The sequence below is a fragment of the Trichoplusia ni genome, chromosome 5 (assembly GCF_003590095.1).
Source record: "Trichoplusia ni isolate ovarian cell line Hi5 chromosome 5, tn1, whole genome shotgun sequence".
NCBI classification, from domain to species: Eukaryota; Metazoa; Arthropoda; class Insecta; order Lepidoptera; family Noctuidae; genus Trichoplusia; species Trichoplusia ni.
The window spans coordinates 12,933,151-12,956,673 of record NC_039482.1 but is presented as its reverse complement, the minus strand read 5'-3'; the positions used below and the strand labels follow the sequence as shown (position 1 = coordinate 12,956,673).

Sequence of the window (23,523 nt, the reverse complement as noted above, 5' to 3'; positions counted from 1 at the left end):
ATTTATTGTAACAGTGTATTCCTTTTGTTCTTTAATCGTGCGATTACAGTACTAACTTAATTTTGTTGTTATTTATTTGTGTACTTAATTTGTAAACTGGGATTTAGTTTCAAAATTGTTGGCATCAATCGTTAGACGGGCCTGTTGGTCTAGTGGCTAGTGACCCTGACTGCTATACCGGAGGTCGAGGGTTCGATCCCCACTTTTCACACACATCACACATCATTTGTTCTGTGTCTGGGTGTAATTTACCTATATTATGTATGTATTTAGAAATATGTAAGTACGTTTATCAGTTGTCTAGTACTCATAATACAAGTTCTGCTTAGTTTGAGACTAGATGGCGTTGTGTGAAAGTTGTGGAATATTATTATATATTAATTGCCGATGCTTTAGTTCTGAAAAGCTTAACACATTTACAGGTTAAAAATGGTGTGGATAAATGTGTCTTTAGATTAGATTCGAATATTCTTTATTGTACACCATAGAAGTACAGCGATTCTTACAGCAAAGGTACAATGGTTTTACTATTTTACCTTCCCAAAAATATAGAAGTTAATAATCAAAAAGCAAGCAAAGTTAACAATCAAGCAACAAAACGCCGAAAAATATGTCCCAACATAAGATGGTTTTTTAAAGCATTGTGTGATTCTTAACGTGAGTTGTTTTATTCTACACAATACCGGTAATTTTACGCGACAATTTCTAAAATATAAGCACCTTGTATATCTACAGCCCAGCAAACCTGAAGGACCTGAAGGGTACGGTGATATAATTTGCGTGTAATCCCAAGTCCTCGCAAGGTCACCGCTCCCGAGGGTCTCGCTCGCAGCTGTTTATGATCAAATGATCATATTGTGACCTACATACCCTTATGTTCGCCCTACTTTAGAGACACCGCCCCGCGTAACTGGTAAGTAGTGTTGTTAAGACTTTTTAATAAGTTTTAATCATTTGGGCGATATAATGTGTCTGTTTGATGGTGGGTGTTTCGGTGTTTTGATGTTATTATTATTTGTTTAATATCATAGTTACCTACAAGTCTGAATTATTTCTCTTTTTCACACGTTTTTTACACTTACTTTTCTTGTTTGTTTGTCGTTCCAGTTGGAGTTTTGCAACTGAATTTTGAGGCACTTCCCGATGAGTTAGCAGGCTGAAATTTGCAGGGTAGCTTCAAACTCGATGACAATGCAATTTGCAACTATAAAAGCAGATGGACCTATTCTGATAAATTTTTAATGAAGAAAAGTTAAAGGAAAATTTGAGTGACATTTAAGAACGTGTTATTTTAGATCATTTTTAAATCTATTGTTAATAATATTTAAATCTATGTAAATTTGTTGTTATTTTTCTTATTGACAAAGTATTATATTTTTAATTATCTTATTCTATGGTTTTCATACGCATGTTGCAATTCGGGAGGAGAAATGTTTTTCGGAATCAACACTTTTTAAAATGGACAATGGCGGATCGCGTGTGAACAAACAAATTTATAAAATAAACAATACACATTCGTTTAGATGATTAAACATACTAGTAGAATAGTTGCTTACATACATTATGTTTTAATTTTCACTATGCCATTTTATATGAATGTTTGTGTTTGTACTTATGTTATATTTATAAATAAATATTCACACGTTAATTGCACTCACTAAATTCTCTGCACAACACTCCTTTTTCGGGCCGTAAGGGTACTTCTATTAGGTACCAAATAAAGGTTCGTACCCGTATATAAGGAACGGACTCTTTAAAGAATTTAAGTTATGGCACCCTTCCGTCCCAATACCTTTGCACATTCGCCTTGAAATTTACTTTTATATTTATTGGCTTTAGCACTTTCTCTAGAAGGCCAGTCCTGAAATTCGTGAAAAAGGTTTTTAAGCCCATTACAGCAATAGGTTCGTTTAAAGCCCTTTATAAAAGTACAGGTCATGAAAATTGGATTACGCTTAATTATTGTGATGAAATATAAAGATAGGAATTAACTTGTGAGGAAGTAAAAGAAGAAAATATAGTGGTTTCTTAGGTTTACGCGAATGTTAGACATTGAAATGAAACTACTTTTACGGATTTTATCGCGGTTTAATTTTAGATTTTAGTTCCCGTCGTTTCGAAACCTTTGCAGGTATCATGGTCACAGACAGTCTATTAGTCTAAAATTAAAACGCGATAAAATTAGTAAAAGTAGTTTCAGAAGAAAATATATTTTTTTCGTAGACAATTTTCGTTTCTCTGAGCTTCAAAGCTTACACATAGCTTTTAAGTATTGAACTAACATTTTTCCCTTCCAGACCCTTTTATTTACTTTTTATAGAGCTTTAAATGGCGAAAAGAACCATATAACAATTAAATCCAATTAATATTATTTTCTAAAGATTTCAAACAATATCTTAATTTAACTTATCCAAGAAAACAATCAAAATGATTACGTCCAGAGAACCCTTATAAACGAAACTTAATAAATGTGTATTCCCGAGTCCGAAATAGCAATAATTTGCCTGGCAACACAATTTCTCGGCGAAGTCCATTTCTCAAAGTCTAAGGAACTAAAGCCATTACGAAGACTTCTCCAGTTGCTTATTTACGACCTTCCAGGACCAGTGGACTACGTTTTTTAGGATAATATTCTAAGAATTCAAATAATTGGTAATTATGAAGATGATTAGAATTTTAATAAAACTCAAATAGATTAAAATACCTAAAAATCTACGTTTTTAAATATCACTCAATTGAAACTTTATCAAAATCGGTCTAGCTGTTTTGATACTTCTAAATTGCATTGTCATCGGGCATTAAGCTACCCTGAAAATTTCGGTTATCACCGGATACGTATCGACTCTATAGCTGTAACTCCGTTTTGTTTATTATATTATTTTGAATATAATTTTAACGAAAATTAATTCGAATAAGTATAATAATAAAATTATTACCTGAACGAAAAAAAAAGATAACGGCTTCGTTTGATGTCGACACGAAGTCTAACCTTCCAAGCTAATTTATCATTATCACTAAACATATTATTTTGCAATCTTTTGGTATTATGGGGCTCTTCTGAAACCCACTGCTTTGAAATCAAATAAAAAAATATAAAAAAAACTAGTCTAATATCAATGAATCTAGGCAGACTTAAGAATCAGTACTCGACATCGATGTCATATTTATCAGCAAACATAAAAATACGTCAATAAAAACATTATTTAGTACAGCAATATATGAATAGCTATATAGCTCAGTCTAGTTGGCAAGAAATTGAATTTAATTCCCGTCTATAGCGGAACCTCCACGGACTTACGATGCGTCGGACAACCGGCTAAGTAATTGGATCGGGATGCAATCTGCTATTAAAGTGTCGATAACTCTTAATCCAAATAAATTTATGGATGAGTGACGTATTTGCGTGGTTTCGTTAAATTATTAGGCTAGTTTTTATTACCTGTGAAGTGTTTCGGAGAAATTCAAATCATTCATTGGCCTAGCCTTTTCCCAACTATGTTGGGGTCGGCTACCAGTTTACGGTTTCAGCTAAGTACCAGTGTTTTACAAGGAGTGACTGCGTATCTGAACTCCCCTACCCAGTTAACTGGGCAACACGATACCTTTTGGTTAGACTGGTTGTCAGACTTTTCAAGCTTCTGACTAGATGTAGGAATAACAGCCGGGACCGACAATTTAACGAGCCTTCTGCAACACGGAGGAACTCGTTATGACAAAGATGGTCACCCATCCACGGACCAACCGCTTCAAGCATAGCTTAACCTGTGATAGATTCACTTATGCGGTTATAGCTTAGCCTCCTCACGCTCTCCTCCTTTCGGAGAAATTCAAATCTCAATGAAAAAAACGAATCTCGCACTAAGGAAATGAATCATGAAATGTGATCGGGGAGTTTTCACAGATATTCAAGTCACATGCATAAGTACACAGAAAGACAAATGCTTGATGCTTGTCCTGTGCCTGGGGCACAGGACAAGCATCAAGCATTTGTCTATCATACAAACGCTTGTATTACGCCGGATCGAACCCGCAACAAGACGCACGCAGTGAGTTTTTCGTAGTGACCTCAACCATTCGGCTATCCATGTATGGAGCGATAATTTTCTAATAAGTCCATTCGCTAAGTCTTAGTCTTATACAAATTGTTATTTTTTGGGTGTCTATTTCTTTGGCATGTTGTCATTGCAATTTCTTTAACTTTTGCAAGAAAGCTATAACTATAAAAGTGAGGCCTAAAAACTAGTCTATTATGAAGTGTACAAACCGTTTTACCATCCCCATAAACCCGAAACACTTTTAAATTTACCCATCAGTACACAGCGTGTACTTGATACAACATCTACAGGCTGATATTACTAAATTATACAAAAAAAAACAAAGCCAAACCCCAGCGTTTGTTTTACTGCATCGTAAACATTTACGGTTGTTGTCTATCGATTATTCATATTAAGTTTGAAGTGTCATCGCAGCATGGAGAATAGATATGTAGGTGGAAGTGCCTCTACAAAGGCGTAGTACAGAGAGCCAAGCCCCATGTGCGGTGTGGGACAGAGGTCTGCACTGTGTAGTGCTGTCTCTTTTCCACCTTGACAACATTTTCCACACACACTTACAAGCTTTCGAAAATCACTGTTCCCAAGTTTGTTGCTTCGATACTAATGTGGTCTTTCGTCGCCTTAAATGAAAGCTTTTGGTGTCAAAATGTTCTGATAATCACTGCTTAAAATATGCTCATAGTTATAAGTAATAGCCAATTTTTTACACCTTACACTTTCATATACTCTGGAGTTGATTGTCGTCTCCAACACGCGACACCGCGCGTCACCTATTGCCGCTTCCATCTACTTCTTTGATCAGTGATCCTTCTTACACAGAGCTGCCATCTACCGGGATACATGACCGTAACATGGAGAAGTTAAGTGGGATTCGTTTTATACTTTAAGCGATAACCAAAGCTATATACTTGTAACAGAATGAGTCAGTAGCACCACCTCTCAAATAATATTACTGCAGTTGTTGAAAAGGGACAGCGCTCTAAGTCGTACGCTCTATCTCGCTTCCGCACCCGTTATTTGAGTGCTTTAAGTCGTAACGGTAGGCAATGGATACAAGCCTAGGACTTAAATTTTTGTAGGCTAGTGTATTAGGTTGATAGCAGGTTTACATTGCTTTTAAGGTCAATAGCCTTAATTAGTATTATTTTCCTTATTTAATACAAATTGTTAAAATATGACTAATCACAGTTACTTTTAGGGTTTTGCACTGAAAGAGAAAATCAGATTTAATGTTCTTATCATGTACCTGTTTAATAAATAAATAAATAACGGAATCTTTTATCTCAGGCACTGCTTTTCGTCTATATGACACAAAAAGTGTAAGTTTGATTAATTTTCACTAGCTGTTATAAAAATAAAAATACTGCAAATTATTTCGTGATTATGGATACCCTTTCTTAAATGTATTCGTCACCCAACCGATTCTGATTCTTACAACTACTAAATCTCGGATCCCACTCGCACTTGACCGGTTTTATTTTTAAGAGAAAGTACACGCAACTATCGGCTTATAGACCTTTTGACTAGCCCTAACTTATAATGAGGGAAACGCCTCAAATAAGACCCTAATTTAAGTTCAAGAAACTGGATTACCTCAACCTCGAATATTGGTTAAGGTACGAAAATTATGGTGAATACCTAATCTATAAGTGCGTAAATTAGTACAGAAAATATTGAAACTAGCTCAGAAAAATAATAAAACAATAAGTTGTCCTTCTATCTCGCTCGAAAAGAGCTCATGATTAAGTCCTCCAGTTAGGTCCGAAACTATTCGGACAATCCCGATAATAAACCATACCCAGAGATTTCGTTCCCCTGCTTAAAGCTCTGGAATGCGTCTGCTTTCCGTATAGCTTGCAAAACGCTTTCATAGACTACCGCGGAGCAGCGGTATTGTCCGAAAGGGTTACCTGGGGTACTGGAGCCCCTGTATACAAAGGGCAGAGGAAAGAACAGGGGTGGGTGAAGAAGGTATTAGTCAGTGGAAGTCTGACACTCTCCTCCGCTCAACCCAAAGCGGGTGGACTCATTAAAAAAACTGAAGCCTCTTCCAACCCAACGAAGAACGAAAAGCTACTGTCAGCCACAGTACAACCTTTATAACGTTTCTATACTATGCTTCCTTGATACCGAGAATGAAAACAGAACATGGAAAAAATATTGCAAAAATGAAACCATTTCATTGCCACACAAAGTCTTAAAACAATAAAAATGATTGTTACAACTACTGTAATAGAAAAGTAAGACATAAAGCTATACAAGAAGACAATAATAAAGTCCGCAATTTCTACAAAAGTGACCTTGGCCTTCAAACTGAAGGACTAGTAATAATAAAACAACAATCAAAGCTTTTATTTACAAAACGGAATGTTTTACAAACAGTCTACATATTGACTAACAAAATAGCGTGTAAGACAGTTGTCATTTATGCAGGGTATCAAAGACATGACGAATTAGAAACGACTGCACTGATAGACAGTGCCGTATTATCCATAAGGCACTTTAGGCGAGTGCCTAGGGGCCCACCACCAAAGTAGGCATCTAAAAAAAGCTCGATAAATTTTTCACTGAATGAAAATATCTTTAACCAAGGGGGCCCCCACTCCTTTGTTGCCTCGAGGCCTCGGGGCCTTGGGGCCCCTAGATCCGGCCCTGCTGATAGCTGAGTGGTTGAGGTCATCACGACAAACTCACTGGGTTCTAGAGTAGGACAAGCGTTGGTGTGATATACGAATGCTTGTCCTGAGTCTGGGTGTCTTTGTGCATCTGGCTTGAATGTTTGCGAAACCCCCCGCGAAACAATGATTGGATACCTTAGTGGGAGTAGTAATTTTTTCAACTGTAGGCAAAAATAAATAAATAACATTGACGAAAAAAACAAATGAATTTAAAATTAGAATGGTATAATAAAATCGTATCTTGGCATTGAAATCGGCTTACGATAATTGCCGCATCCATTAGTAAAATTAATTTGATTTGTATGTTCTGATGTATAACGTAAGGTTTAACTCGTACATATGTGAGTAGCTTATGTGCATTAAATAAATTGGGAATGACGCAGATTAGATAGGTACTGAATCAGGAATAGAGTAACAGAAATAAGAAATCTACAAATGGCTGTTTCCAGTGAAGGTTTTTTTTAATTTTGGACTCCGTACCAAAATAGTAAAACGAAATAAGGCTCCGCTAACTGTACATCCTTCTCTCATAAGGCTATATTTTATGAACCGTAGCTAAACAGTCGCGCTTTTTTTAAATCTTGACCTACGAAGGTACGAAACCTCCAGTGCCGCGAGTCGGACTTGCAGTTGATCGTTTCTTATTTATCTAGACCCTAACCTATACAGACAACCCAGAGACAGTGGTTCTTAACACCATATCTTACGCTGTAAGGGATGGCAAGTTCAATGTAAAAAATATTTAATAGACATCATTTTGACTGATAACTATTAAGTTATTGAGGAAGGACTTTGTGGTAATCGATACATCTCCGTGCCTGATTAAAATGATAATTCAGAACTTTAGTCGATCTTCGACCTAAAGGAGCTTAACTTTCGTGGTTCTGAGGTAGTTTCGAAACCTCAAGGAAGTGGGGCTAATTGGCCGAACCCAGCCTTTGGAAAGTCAACTTTAGTCAACTAATAGATGCTATGACTATTTGATTTGAATTAGTTTACATGATGAATATTTCGAGAGATTGATCCATTATTAAATAATGCAACGGTTTACTCACGCGTATTTATCGGGATTGCCAACTTGCAACAACGCCACGTCAGCTCATGATAAAGGACGACAAATCACAAAAAAATAGGCATAACTAAACCGTTGCACTATTAAAATAAAGAATATTTGTTGTAAAATACACTTACTCTTAATACCAGCATAAATGTGAGTTCATTTAACTTAAGATCTTAACTCAAATACAAAATAATAAATCCAGTTTCACAACATTCTATATTTATAGATGGAGTCATGAAATATCCAACGGAAGCTAACATCGGTAGTGGCGTAGACGTCACGAATTACATCCGGCAGCCGGAGCCACCCAATTAGATTATCTACGTCGCATCCCTAAATAAAAACATAAACCTTACTGCGAACGTACTACTGTCAAATAGGTTTATTTGCACCGTTCTTGTATGTAAAAACATGGTTATAAACTCAAAAAATTTCGTGTTATGCCTTTGGTGTAAATACAAAAAAAAACATGGCTATCACAATACAGGGCCTCAATTCTGCTGCACATGATTGTTATCCTCCTAAACATTTTGCCACAATAATTAAGATGAATTCAATACAATGAATTTTCTGTTACTACCACGAATATCTAGTTTCTTTATCAGTTTATTATCGGTACAATTACGTATCGTCTCTAATCGAGGATATTCGTTCTTCAGATTCGCATAATTTCACTTTTACAGCACACGTGATATTTTTTAAGTGATTCAAATTCGTAGTACCTACATTTAATTTTGACGTCTGTAACTCACTCAGGTATTTTGAGCTTACATATTGTTAGTACCTACACTTTACACCGTATTTGTAGCAAAGTTAACATTCATCTTGGAATTCGTAGATCACTAGACATTCGCTTAATTCGCAACTACCTAGCTTTGTTGAAAAGACATTCTTATGGCTATCGGCTAGCGACATCTATTTTTGATTCCCAGTACTAACACTTTCAACACTGCCGGTTTTAAAGTTTTCAAGCTGTGTCATAGATGGCGTTACTATCTGTATTTTCATTTGATCCCTTACAAAGGGTTTGGTTTGGTCACACTTGTGCTATAGTATATAGTACAAAATCGACGCGCTATTTTGATATTACTCTGTCTGTTTGTGATCTCTTCGTCTGTTGTCTTTGAATCTGCTCAATTTGTATTGCAACAATTAATGAAAGTACGACTAAAAAATAGGCAAAAATACGGGTGAAGCCAAGTTTTATTAAAAAAAGCAGATTAGAGCACAATTGAATAAATTTCACCACACTTTCATAAAGCAATTAATTTATTTTTGAGTTTCTTATGTTATGGGTTATATTATCAATACATGTCATGCTGACGGCCGGACCTAGGGGCCTCGAAGCAACAAAGGAGTGGGAGCGCCTTGGTTCAAGTTATTTTCATTCAGTGAAAAATTTATAGATTTTTTTTTAGATGCATAGTATTAATAATGTGGGCTTCTACCTTGTTTTCATTTTTTTTTTCATCGGGCGTGCTGGGCCCCTGGTCATAGTGGGCCCCTAGGCACTAGCCTAAAGTGCCTTATGGATAATACGGCACTCATTATGCTACTCAATCTATACTTATAGCCGGTTGATTTATGTTTAGAGAAAACAATGCTCTCAATTTTATGTCTATTAGACATACCAGGCTTTAATAAAGCAATTAAAATAAACGGTTTAAGCGTCATGGCCAAAACTAATTAACTGGTTTATATAAATAGTGCTCAATATGAACATCAAAATATCACACTTATTGCGTCTCAATCAGGATCGACAGCCAAACAGTAAGTCATAGAAATTACGCTCTTATCCAAATTGTATGCGTTTCATTGTCCAATGCATCCACTGTATTAAAAATAACATCAAAATCGGTTAGGGAATTCAGAAAAATAGATTGAAGCAACTAAATTAAATATTAAGATAAACAATGAAAATATTAAAGTATTTTTCAGTAATCAAATTCTATTGAATACTGAGGAACTTAACAATGAAACTATAACAGTGTATTTTCAGTAAGGGTCGTCGCACACGGGCCACGGGCCACCGGCCACAACTACAAAACGCCGCTACGGGCAGCATATTTACTGCAGTTTATAGGGACTCGTCGCATAAGGTTGAAGCTAGTGGTCGCCACACGCTACAAGACACTGCTCGCTCTTCTATATAAACTGCGTGAAAGTTACAGTAAATATGTGTTTTGTTGTGTGGCCGGTGGCTCGTGGCCAGTGTGCGACGAAGTCTAAAGTGCCTAAAGTCTAGCACACAGCCATAACTTTTTAGCATGTAGACGTATAATTATTTTACTAATTAATCAGCTTAACTTTAACACTTCCTGTCTTAATAAGAGTATTGCAGTGTGGAAGAGAAACGCCATATATCGCTGTTTCACTTCAACACCTGCCCACTCAAAAAACATAAATCTTCTTCTCCTAGGTAACAATGTTGGTGCATCTGTTACTCTTCGTGTGCGCATGCGCGCAGCTTGGCATGGCTGGCGAGCCGAAGGTGCCTCCTTACTTGAAATATAAGGAGGAAATCAAAATAGCAGAGGCTGCACTGAAAGAAAACATACTGTACGTAATCCCTACTAATATTATAAATGCGAAAGTAACTCTGTCTGTTACGCTTTCACGTCTAAACCACTGAACTGATTTTAATGAATTTTGGTACAGAGATAGAGTTGACCTTGAGAAAGAACATAAGATAGTTTTATCATTTTTTAGAAACGCGATAAAACCGACCTCGACGCGGACGAAGCCGCAGGCGAAAAGCTAGTTACTTATACTTTGTTAACGTGCTTCTAAAAAGAGTATCACACTGACATGCTCATATGCCCTTGGCAGGGCATATCACACTTATATTAAAATGCAAAAAATATGTGAGTGTGTTTATATGTATATGTTTGTTACGTTTTTATGCGCAAACGGCTAGACCGATTTCGCTGAAATTTGGTATGGAGGTAGCTGACATCTTAAATACAACACAATACATTCGACAGCGTTAAATAAAGTTTATGAGAGTTATAACCGACATCCAAGCCGGGGAAGCCGTGAAGAGCAGCTAGTTATAGATAAAGTTACTATGGGTAACTATTACTACAGATCAAAAATGTTCATCAAGAAAACAAGAGTCTCAAATAGAAAATAGGGCTTTACAAAAGAATTTACATAATTAGGACATTACATGCAGGTTTAGTAAGTCAAAAAGTAATTCGTTTTATAGAAAAGTATATATTTTTTTAAAATCCTGTCCTGTATTTTTCCCATATTTGAGTATACACTCTTCTTGTTTGTTTGTCATTCCGGTTGGATTTTTGTGACTCAATTTTGAGGCACTTCCCGATAAGCTAGCAAGCTGTTTTCAGGGTAACTTCAAACCCGATGACAATGTAATTTACAACTATAAAAACGGCTGTACCCGCTTAATGGAGAGATATTTAAAAAGTAGGATTTTAGATTTTTAAATCTATTATTTTTTCTATTGAACCAGGTCTATGGAAGGCAATATACCGCTCCTGGATGACCCTCGACGACAATACGCTCAAATCGTCTACGTTGTAACATACGAAGCGATCGGGCAGGCTGGCTGTGTGTATGTATTGACTTACTTGCTAAGTAACCTATGTCTTATATCAATAGTTATTTAACATTAAGTTATTTTGTGACAAGCACGACCAGTTATTTTGCGTCCGGGTGTATTTTTTTTCTATAATATGTGTGTATTTTGAAATACCTATATAAGTAGGTATGTTTATAAGTTGTCTAGTACTCATAATACGAGCTCTGCTTAGTTTGAGACTAGATGGCGCTGTGTGAAAGTTGTGACAACACATGCTCAAGACACCCAGACTCCAGAACGCGCGCCGTGTGGTTGACTAGATGATCCTGTCCAGCAGACAGATGAACAGACAAGAGAGAGTAATAGGGTTTCGATTTTACCCTATAAACTACACCTTCTTTAAAACTGATACTAATAATATTTAATCTGTTCGTCTCTTTTGGTGGGAAAAGGCAGAGTTTCGCAAATGATTTATAATATCTGTTGCCATTGTAGCAAAATATAAAAAATCAAAACGATGGGATACAACGATGGGCAGGTAATACCATTCTCTTGGAAAATGTATTTCTTAACTTACTTAAAAGTGTGTTTTGCTTTCAGTTACGAGGAGTACTCTGAAATTTATCAGAAAGATTTAAACAGCTCATTGCCATTAGCACTCAGCAGACCACAATTGGCCATAGACGAAGTTAATAACCTGCTCGAGAGATTTAAACACAAATCTGCCATCGTAAGAACTATTCTGTTACTATAAGCATATTTGTAACATAAAGAAAGAACTTGGACACATCAAGTGAAGTAATTTTAAAAATAAGTATCACGTAACTAGCTGTTGTTCGCGATTCCGCCTAAGGAGACTTAGTTTACAGCGCACAGGTTTTCCCGTTTCCATGGAAACCCGTCGAAAATACCCAAAAACTGCAGTGCACATATTTCCAAACAAAGCCGTAGTCTATTCCAAAAAAAGTTTCATATAGTCTTTGACCTCCCCATTGCCCCCTACAACCCTTTTCTCCAGTTAAAAAGCAGCCTATTTCCTCTCTCATTCTCTAAACTATCTGTGAAACAATTTAGTTCAAGTAGTTTTGACGTGACAGATAGACAGAGATACTTTCGCATTTGTAATCTTAATATGGATTAAAGACATACCTACGTAAAGGTCACATTGGAATGTAACCGCATGCTAACCTACCTGGGCCCCTTTTATTATGTTGGCAAAATACTTAGGAGAATAGGAACAGTTTCAAATTGAATCCTTTCATCCATCGGATCCATCGGAAGTTGGAAACAGCAGAATTGAGGCCCTGTTCCTATCAATCTTCGAACTGGATTTAATTTTATTTATACTTTTCAGATATCTAAATTGATACATGATTGTGTGGGGCCAAAATGCGACGTAGTGGTGGATTATTTTATTAAGCAAGACCTTCAGAAGTACGCAGAAGCAGCAGCGATCTTCATCGCGGCCGGGAAAGCGGCTATCATACAAAATGAAAACGCAAAGAAGATTGAGAAAATTACCAAAAACCTAGACGCTCAAAAGTTTCTGATAAAAGGAGCAGAGATATTAAAGAAGTATGTGCTAACATTAGCTGATCTTTATCGAGCATTGAACGTAGGCTTTATTAATGGATTAAGATGCTGATTTACATTCAAAATGTACTACTTTTCCTTTTGTTTTAATAACATTTCTCGCAATTAGTATTTCACCTTCATGCTCAACATTCGAGACATATTTATAAATTCAGATTCTGAACAAGCTTTCGTGGACCACACAAATGCTTGTCCTGCACGGGGATCGAAAATGCGACACGAAGTACTGTGGGCTAAGCCTGGCAACCAATTACACTCGGCTATTTATACAGTCTATCATTTTGTATCAGCTAGCATTTTGGTCATGTCAGCTTAGGGCCCCGATTACGAATAGTGTCATATTTAATCCAATTGTCATTAATTCCTCGGCCATTGGACATAGCGGAATTGGGGTCCAGATACTCAGCAACTAAATTCAGATAAATTCTTCAATTGGTTTATAAGGGCAAGCGAACAATAAAATTATTAGTTTCAATATTTAATGTCTGAACCGACCTGAAAAATAAAACTTTATTTGGAATTGAAAACAGTTTTTATTTAAGTAGTCCCTCACAGTGCAGTAAATGATATAAAAATATTTCGTTCAGTTTCACCTGCTCCATGACTGGGTATGAAAAAGAATAATCTATTTAGGCAACTGTTTTACCTTTTTCTAAACAACAAAAATTGACAAAGTTAAACTTTAGATTTAGATTTTGATGGTTTGGATGATTAAGATGGTCAAAAAGAGTTCATAACTTTTTGACCATAAGTTGTTTCCTGTGAGCCATCTATTACGTTAAATTATTCTAGTAACGGGTATTTTAATTTAAAGTACCATGAAAACCGACGGTACCCGTTGTGTTATTAATTTGTGAGTAATTGTTACAAGCGCGGCTAATTGTTTTATCACACGGTTCGTATTAGCATTAAATAATAATGTGTTAAAAATCCGCTTAATAACATTCTACTGTTTATCGAAGGGATTGAAAACATTTTAAAGTACCTACAAAAGTCTTGGACCGTTGTATAGTATCATCAAAATATGGGAGGAAATCGGCATCATTAAATAAAGAATGGATTCAAAGTCAGGGGGGTACTTAGTATTTTGATAAAGACAATTTTCATTTTCCAAAACATTCAAAATGAAAAAGTAGAAAAGGTCTATTGAATTGTATTTTCAGACCAGTCCCAGACCCTCAAAAGGACCGACATTTTTGTAAACACTACGCTCAAGTGTATGAAAATGACATTTAGTGTTGAAATTACATGTTTATGAACTGTCGTCTTCATGCATTAGAGAATTTTCTATTAAGGCCTATGACAGTAGTATGTAGTTTATAAATCTTCTATTCTCATTGAGAACTATCTTTTACGTTTTAACAAAATGTTTAAAACCTCAGTCTGTATTAAAACCAGGTAATAATCGACTACAAGTAACGGTATAAGTTAGAGGAATATATAAATAATAGATTTCAATATTGTTTACCAAGTAGTTTGCGCTTTTTGGGTAAGTGCGATTGAATATTAAAATCTCTCCTATTGCCATATATTATTTAAATACTAGCCGGGTCTTCTAAACGCAAGAAGTGCACTGCTATCTTCAAATAACCTTTTCCTTCATTCTATTTACAGGCAAAATGTGGCAAATATTACCTGTTTTACTTTATCTATCGAGCGTCCAAGCATTATACAGAGTCAATAGCAATAACCCCTATCCGTTCTTTAACGAAGACCAAGGAAACCTTCCACCTCTAAACAAGCATCCTATAGGTACAACCTACTTTTCATTTCCTAAATTTACAGCAGGACCCATGCCTAGTGCGAATAAAAAACCCAATCAGCAATACAGCGTCAGTTCGAGATTTGCTGACGATAGCTATTTGTCTCATAAGGCCCCTCCTCAATTAAATCCGTTTCTGCTTAGGAATTTTATTTTCCACCATAGCCAAGGTTCGCCAAGAAATCTTAATAAAAGTTACGACAATAATCCATTCGATACAGACTACAGCTCCTTCAATGGGGGATCTTCCTTGGCATTTACTGACAACGATCCAGTAATTGAACCGAAGGAATCGGAGTCATATGCCGAGGATCTTGAACTGGTTGACAATTTCGGGAATTATTTGAGGAAACGCACGTGAGTACCTGCCTGCCTTTAGATTCTATTTGTGTCAACCCTTGAATGAAGCTATTGAAAGCCTTATTCCGATATCTTGTCGGTTCTCAGCTGCTCATCGTTCCAAGCATATTTAATGAAGATTTGGATTTGTTCGCCTTGAACGTCGACGTCAGAAAAAAAACAACTGCTCACTAAAGTGTTAAACCTTTTTGTATTGTTTGCAGGCTACTCGATTCCCTATCTGCAGGCAACCCTAATGATGCTGCTCACCAATATAATGCCCTTCTAGCTGTTCTGATGGCGTTGGCACGAGCTGTCAGGAATTCATGCGCTGAGTATGTACTTATTCATAGACTATATTGACTACGCTAGCTTAGGGGGTAAAAGAGAAAGATCGGATGTTAAATTGGAGATCGCTAGAGGTAAAATTTGGGCATTGCTTAATATACCCACTTCTTTCTTCTTTCAATCTATCTTTATCTTATAGAATTGTTTATTACTAGCTTTTCGCCAGCGGCTTCGTCCGCGTCGAGGTCGGTTATATCGCGTTTCCAAAGTCCGGGATAAAAACTAACCTATGTTCTTTCTCAATGTCAACTCTATCTCTGTACCAAATTTCATTAAAATCAGTTCAGTGGTTTAGACGTGGAAGCGTAACAGACAGACAGACAGAAAGACAGAGTTACTTTCGCATTTATAATATTAGTAGGGATTGTATTATTAGATAAGAAGTAGAAAGCAAATGTAAACCATACAGATTGCCATAATACAAGAGTTCAGTAACTTGAGAATAATAGTAATAGATACGTATATTATCTTTCGATCCTCGAATAATAGTGTATCAAATTCTACTGACTACTTGTTATTATTCCGATAAAAGTAAAAATACTTGTACTAATAGTTTTTGATTATCTATCCTACGGCTTAATGGATATCTAGTTTTATACCCAGTCATCAATCATCTTCTAGGTTTTATAAATAAATATATACTTACCTTTAAGGACTATTCTCTCTTTCTTCAATAGAACTCTATCTTCTAGGCTTTTTTCTCCTTCTTGAGGTTTACATATTTTTTTCCAGTTTCGAACAGGTCTATGACGGATTGTACTACGATACCGTCGAAACTTACTATAAATATGGTCTGGCTAACGCAGACAAAGTCGCGGGAATGATTGAAGAGTATATTAGGAAAGGTAACTCGCATATTCCCAAAGTAAGTACCAAAAATCTATTTGATTTATTTTGCTTTTCATGTCAATCGTTTTCAACGAATGTAATATGCTTCTTACATGTGACATAGCTTAGTTTCTGGACAGCGGCGGCCTATGAATGGCTGAACGGGGCAATCGCCCGGGGCCTCGCTCTTGCGGGGGCTTCGCGCCCCTAAAATCATATTTTATTTTAGGGGCGAGATTTTTGAACGCCAATTTTAAATAAAGTCTAACGAATTCATAACTAAGACTAGACTGGGCAGTGGCGTCCTACCGTCGCCCCAAACTCTGTTAGGTTAGGTTCCGCCCGGAGCCTCGCAATGGGTAAGGCCGCCGCTGTTTCTGGAATAATATCGTTATTCCGTACTTCAATCTCTGTTTAATAAACTCATAGCTCCAAAATCGACCATGGAGTGGTTCACTATTGATGACATGCATGTGCTACTCATATTAACATTGCTCCGATTTTTCGTCAATCAAGTGACACATTTTTTTGTGCCTTGCTTTAACTTTAAGCTCAATTAACGACCATTTATACATGTATGATTACACTGCAATAAGGCAAAGTTTGTCACCGTTGTCTGTGCCTATGTTTTTTTTTTAAGTTCTTGGCAATCTGTTGTCTTGCGCAATGTTCCTATATTCCGCTTGTCGTCACTAGGCTCTAGCCCATGAACCGTGACAGCTGGACTGTTAACATTTCCACAGATAATGTATTTTAGCTGCTGCCTAAACAATATATATCAGAAATAAAGATCGAATTTAACTCACGAGATGAGTGAACAACTTTGTTTGCAAAAGTAGAAAGATCAGTGTCGCCAGTCTGACTGGCACTTGGCTTTTCTTTGTGTCACAGGATAATAAAAATACCGCCCTACTATATGGGAACAAGTCAGCTAGTCTAGATTAATAATTGACTAACATAACATAAAATAATGAGAAATTACCTTAAATATTTCCTCTTACTTAATTTTCAACTTTGTGATCCTAAGAACAAGAATATTCATATTAGTGTCCCAATGCAGGGCAAAAGAATTCCTTCGTTCTTTACTTGCATAGATTGCCGGGAAAATACTCCAATGAAACTTCAATGGAGTCGTCCCACTTGTGGCGATTTTTCCAAATCTAATAATCCTAATGTCATCCACACATGAAATTTCAGCTAAGAAGACTGAAACAAGAAATATGTGACAAGGAAATATTCTGTTCCGTGAGTTTGGACAATCACATTAAGAGTTCGCCATTAATGTATGTGAAGGAGTTAGAAACATTGGAAGCTTTAGCCCACCTCGCCCGAAACTACTATCCTTATATAGAAGAGTTCAACCAGGCCGCGCAGAAGGGCAACGTCCTGGGCTACTTACAACGAAGCAAAGACCGTCTGAAGGAGTACATCATGCACATCATAAATAGTGTTGAGCACATCAGCGATAGACAGGTGATATGCAACTAATTATGGCAGCAATACATTGGATTGCAGATTGGATATTGTTTTATTTGAAAATTTACTTTATTTTTGGTCTTGATACTCTCAGATATCATGACGAACTACACTGCCAGTGTGTGAATAGGGTATTTTTTTATGAAATCAATAAAAAATTAGACGATAAGCCGCCTAAATGGTGATGCACATGGTAGTGGGGGATGATAGCGTTAATTGACATTAAAATAAAAACTCACTGGTCTTTACCGAAAGTGACGTCACTAGAGACATCACTTACTGTGTTTGCATATCTATATGAAGTACTAATAAGTTAAATACCTAATTGAAGAAATTAACAAGGTTGTTGGACATTCAATTACAACCATCAACACCAAGGAATCAACAGTAGATCTACGACTTGCATGTAAAGGCTAAATAATAATAAGAAAAAAACCAGTTATACAGCACACAATCAAACATTTAATTCTAAAATACATATTAAAAATTAACAACATAAAATGGATCACGTCAGTCTATACATGTTTAATATATTATTCACTCTATTTTTATATAAATAACTCTTTTCTATAAATAGTAGACGACTACGAATGCTTAAGATACTAGTATAAATATACAAGGAATTTCACAAGAATGTTCAGAAAACAGTTTAGTTAGAAAAATCGGATATTTGTTAACTATTAACTTTGATATTATAAATAACTGTTGTTTACATGATGACGCATTAATAATATGTATTTCGTGTGTAGTACGAGAGATAAAAACGATTTAAATGCTTTCAGTTAAAACTTAAGATTTTAAGGAATGTTTGAAAACTACAATATTTACTTGACACGTTTTTGTCTCTTATACTACAAAACATGTATTTTAAATTGTCAATTACAAGTCCTAAAAAAGTTTTTTGGCAAGTAAAATTGACAATTTATTCCTTTAACACATAATACAAAACAAAAAATGTCTAAGACAAAACAAAACACAATTTAATGAACAAAATGTTATTTTTTTGGTTCCGTATCCCTTTTTAATTAATACATACGAGCCGTGTCCTAAAAAGGCAAGGAGTTTATACCTATATACGTTTATTACTTTCAAAATGCTAGTCTATTGCTAAGTATGCTGCATTCTAGAATGACTGTAAGTAAAAAGTTATTTAATGATGATACGAACATATATATATAAATAGTTTTCTAATTGAGATAGATATTTGACATTAATAACATGACGCAAACTCGACATTCCTCTCTGGCATAGAAGAAATGAATAGATAGATACATCAACAGTAGCTTTTACGGAGAACAATAAATTCAATGATGTACTAATTCTTTAAGGACAATTTTTATTTTTTGAAAAATGGATAATGCCGCTTCAGTACCTATTACGTGAAACTTCAAAAATTTGAATACCAAACGTAACTACAGTCAGTCTTATCGCCTTTCTAGGACACAGCAAAAATCGATTACATTGTTTTTAAGTAATAATCTATAGTCACACTCAATTATATACACAATACAATTTAATAACTACATTGCACGCGTCAAAAATATATCTTATTATGTTAATCACTAAAACTAATAGGATTGAAAGTTATATAAATATTAAGTTTAGATGGTACCTCGGAAGAATATATTATAATTTGCAGTGTTTTTATTTAATTAATAAATGTTGAAGAATAGTTGCTTAGACTTGTCAAAATTATATAGGATTCATAAATAATGATTCACGCGACTCGTTTATAGGAATGAGCAAATCTATGCAACTTTCTTCAAAAAAAAACACTATAAATTATAAAAAAATAAAATATTAATAAACTATTCAGAAGGAATAATAAATAAGGTTAAGAAGAAAAAGTTATAAAAAAAAAGTGTTGCCATATCAAGATCGTAAGTTGTTAATGAGATCAAAGAGGCACCTCTAATTAGTGTGATAAACTTAAGATTTACATTTAATAAATGCGATTCCATTTCTATCTATACATTAACGACTAAAACTACAAAATTAGCTGTATAAGTTAGTACTTCCGTACAATTAATTCTCTTTGAATTTCTCGCCTACACTTTTTGTTACTATTCCTCATCATCTCGTACCAACGACCGAAATTCGAATAAAACCGATATAATCGCTTTTAAAGAAACATAGTCGTATTAAAAATAGCTGGAACAGAAAAAAAAAACAATGGTTTTCATTAATCATAGTATACAAACTCAAAACGAAATCAATTTACGATTCTGAACGTTATTTTCATAAGTATAAGTCTCAAAATTTAAATAAAGCTTTCTAAAAATTAGTTGTTTTATTTCATTTTCTTTTGTTAAGTCAAAATTATTTTAGAGATAGAGGCGTGACTAATATTACAAACTGCACAGGATATTTGGAGTTCAAGATATGCTATCTCGCTCTAACCAGGTAATACGTGCTCGAGCGAGCAAGACAGCATTGAGAACTCATTTTATCACAACTGCGCAAACCTTACGTCACGCTAGCGACATCTATCCTTAGTCTCGGATACTAAACTAAAAATGCACTAAACGCCTGAATAGTGTATTTTTAACTTAATTTCATGTTCTGTAAAGTTGATTGTATATTATCAAGCCTCTATGCTCAAATGACACAAAATAAGAGTGCAGAGAAAAGATCTGTCGCTACCTGCCCAGCAGTCTGGTTATATACCTTTATATTGGACACATTATTGAATATTACAATTTTATTATTTTAATTTATTGACTTTATAACGCTTTTTCATGAATAACTATAATTGATATCACCACAAAACTGTTAATTTCAAGCTTTTTGCATTGCATACGAATGATAAACACAGTTTTATGATAATATGAACAGATTTTTCCCGTTTATTTACAGACCATCTTTAATCTGCACTCTGTAACAGTAAATACATAGAAACATATAATCGACTCGACACAGTTCTATCAAAGAACCGCAAAACATCGTAATCTGTACAGAAATCTATGTACAACCAATATCTAAATCAAATATACAATGTAATATGTATAAATTATACACAAATTAGTGTACATTATGTATAAAACTTTTCGTTTAGTTCGGTGGGTCATTTGCATTAACATTTAGTTTATCGAAGAGGCTATAGGACTACCGTTTATAGTCCTATATCACTTAAAAATCTAACTTTAGTTATACAAATGAGCCATCAACTACACAAACAAATGAACGAACAGTCCAGCTTATTTTAACACCCAAAAAAAATACTTCGAAATCTTTTACATAACCTAAAAAGTGAAGTAAAACTAGTATATACAAAACGTATTGTTATCTATATAGGTGCTATATAATATAAGTTTATCTAAGTGCCGTGTATAGGTTGAGGACGCTCTTGTTCTCTTTGTGTGAGGGTGTCTTGGAGAAAACGTTCCAGAAGCGGAGGGTCTCGTCGCCGGCGCCCGTGACTATCGCCTCGCCGTCCGGGGATAGGGCGAGGTACAGGACGCGGTATGAGTGACCGGTTAGTTTTGCAACCTGTAGGTAGAAGGATGGTTATTAGTATTTGGTTTGAATTGACTTCTTGTGTTTTTTGGAGGTAAAATCAGTTTAAGACTTGGCTTTATTATGCTCCGAATTTAACTGAGGGTTGAATCCCAAAATAATCTTATAACATTTATTTGTTCTTTAAACACTTCCTAGATACCTAGTGGCTGAATTAAGTTAAAAAAAATAGATTTTACACATGAACGATTTCTTAATTCTAGCCTACATAGTGCAAATTCATCCTTTAAAGAGACTAACCTGCGTCAAGGAAGGATACTTCCACACGAGGATCTGGTTCTGTGAGTATCCATGCGTGGACACGAGCTCGCTGGAGTGCTTCGACCACGCCAGGTTGCATACTTGAGAGCCTAGAACATAAAAAAAATGTTAATAACAAAACTTTGTCATTTTTAGATAGGTAATTTATAAGAACGCCGTTGGAGGGGAACTTTCATGCAGTTTTAATCAGACTTTCATCTCGCTGTTTGAATGTATGAAAAAGAGAGGAGAATCATTGCAAAAATTCTACCCAATTTAACGAACTTCAAAAGGAAGCAGGTTCTCAATACGTCCGTTTACTTTTAACTCAAAATTTCTGAGTGGATGAAACAATTTTCAAATTTGGTTCAGATTCTTTTTTTATCGGTTTTACCTTTTTGTTATAAAAAATATCATGACATTAGCTTCATTATTGTTTGTTTGATTGCTTTTATAATTGTCTGGACTTTAAAAGAGACTGGGTTCCCTGAGTTTGTTTCGACATTTCTACTCAAGATAGTCAGATATGAAATGTTGACTCCATCTTTCTCAAAAAAGACATTTAAACGTGATGATATATCTTATTTACAGAATAAATGATTTCATTTCTTCTCAGGGTAGTCAGATAGTCAGACAGTCGACTCCATCGTTCTCAAAAAAAGACGTGTAATAATGATGTTATATCATATTTTCTTGGTTACCTGTATCGACACACTGCATGGGCTGCGAGGTGAGCGTGTTCCAGAAGCGTATGCAGCGGTCGGCGGTGCCGCCGCCCGAGGCCAGCAGCCCGTGCTGGTGCGGGGACCACGCGATGGCCTTCACCGCCGCCACGTGCGCGGAGTACGTCTGGACGGGGGATGTCGAGTGCTGCGGACGAGAAATTACATATGATAACATTGTGTTTAAATTTAATCTATACTGACGAAATTTTAAGTAATAACTTCTGTGTTGAGGTTTTCATTAGCTGAATACGTAATACAATGGATGAGAATACGGGAACAGTGTTTACAACTTATTTAAATGGTATATTTATATTATTATTTATTATTTTATTTATTTGTAGTTATTTATAATAGTATATTTTAAGGGTCAAATTCATTAGAAATCTACGCACGTATAAAAAATATTAATAAATATATTAAAAATGTCAATATCAACCTAATTTCATCAAAATGAACTTCAGGATAAAATTGCGTGAAGGTCATTAAATGACAAATAATATAATTGCCTGCAGTTCATTTCACCAGTGTAAAAATAGATTTTTCCTGATAAAATCGGTCCTATAATGACGAATCGTATTTTCATTCCCATTACAATTTATTCTGAATATCGTTTAATAATACAAATCATAAACAACTGAATCTAATATATAAAAAGAACATAAAACTAAAGCAAGAAACGACCTTGCGTGCAACAGTAGCTGTTGAAAACGGAAGCTAACTATTAAGACTCATTTTAGTTAGTAATTTGTTATTTTTTTCTCGTCGAATTGACAGAATCTAATATATGTATAAAATTCCCGTGTCACGGTTTACGAAATTGAACTCTCGCGAAACGGCTCCACCGATTCTTGTGAAATTTTGTGTACATATTCGGTAAGTCTAAGCATCGAACATAATCTATTTTTCATACCGCCCTAAATCTAACACTCAATTCTATGGCAAAACAACGATTGCTGGTACATTGACTATGGCATTTGTATAAAATTATTTACGTTTTGTAATAAATATTTAAGCTTTGTTTTTTATTATTTTAGGTCACAGTAACAACTAATAAGGATAGTAGTTATAATTATTACACAATGTTGGCTTATTGCAATATTGTCTCTCTGTAATTCGTTTCAAGTGCATGCTGTGTTAGCCTATAAGTAATAATTTTTATGCTATGAATTATTATTAAATATGAAATATATATATTTTATTGCGTGAATAATTGTTGGCTAACCTAAATAAAAAAAAAAACAAAAAAACCAAAAACCTATTTAAAACATAACTTTTAATTCGATTTGTATTACACAAACGTTTGATATACCTACATACATGTTTTATCATCCCGGAAACAATTATTACCGCAGCGAGAGT

General features: G+C 35.2%; 3 protein-coding genes across 4 annotated transcripts in view; 2 read left to right on the top strand and 1 right to left on the bottom strand.

Moving 5' to 3' along the window:
* Positions 1-8,510: 8,510 nt before the first annotated feature.
* On the top strand, positions 8,511-13,443 carry LOC113494560. Its single transcript, XM_026872952.1, has 5 exons — positions 8,511-8,549; positions 10,213-10,352; positions 11,269-11,370; positions 11,938-12,067; positions 12,692-13,443. The coding sequence occupies exons 2-5, from the start codon at positions 10,219-10,221 to the stop codon at positions 12,980-12,982; spliced, it is 657 nt and encodes a 218-aa protein (XP_026728753.1). The 5' UTR covers positions 8,511-8,549; positions 10,213-10,218; the 3' UTR covers positions 12,983-13,443.
* A 548-nt stretch (positions 13,444-13,991) lies between these two features.
* LOC113494559 lies at positions 13,992-18,610 on the top strand. 2 transcript variants are annotated; one of them, XM_026872951.1, is made up of 5 exons: positions 13,992-14,682; positions 14,914-15,049; positions 15,256-15,366; positions 16,112-16,244; positions 17,405-18,610. In XM_026872951.1, exons 1-5 carry the CDS (start codon positions 14,550-14,552, stop codon positions 17,693-17,695), a joined length of 804 nt encoding a protein of 267 aa, XP_026728752.1. In that variant the 5' UTR covers positions 13,992-14,549; the 3' UTR covers positions 17,696-18,610. The 2 variants fall into 2 exon arrangements, with proteins under 2 accessions (XP_026728752.1, XP_026728751.1); XM_026872950.1 differs by having other exon boundaries at positions 13,992-15,049.
* A 735-nt stretch (positions 18,611-19,345) lies between these two features.
* The window catches only part of LOC113494558 (fizzy-related protein homolog), a 42,624-nt gene continuing 38,446 nt past the window's right edge, over positions 19,346-23,523 (bottom strand). The window contains exons 7-9 of the mRNA XM_026872949.1: positions 22,141-22,309; positions 21,440-21,549; positions 19,346-21,172 (exon numbers count right to left, since the gene is read on the bottom strand). Coding sequence (XP_026728750.1) covers positions 20,996-21,172; positions 21,440-21,549; positions 22,141-22,309 — 456 coding nt within the window. The 3' untranslated portion in view covers positions 19,346-20,995. The remainder of the gene's footprint in view (positions 21,173-21,439; positions 21,550-22,140; positions 22,310-23,523) is intronic.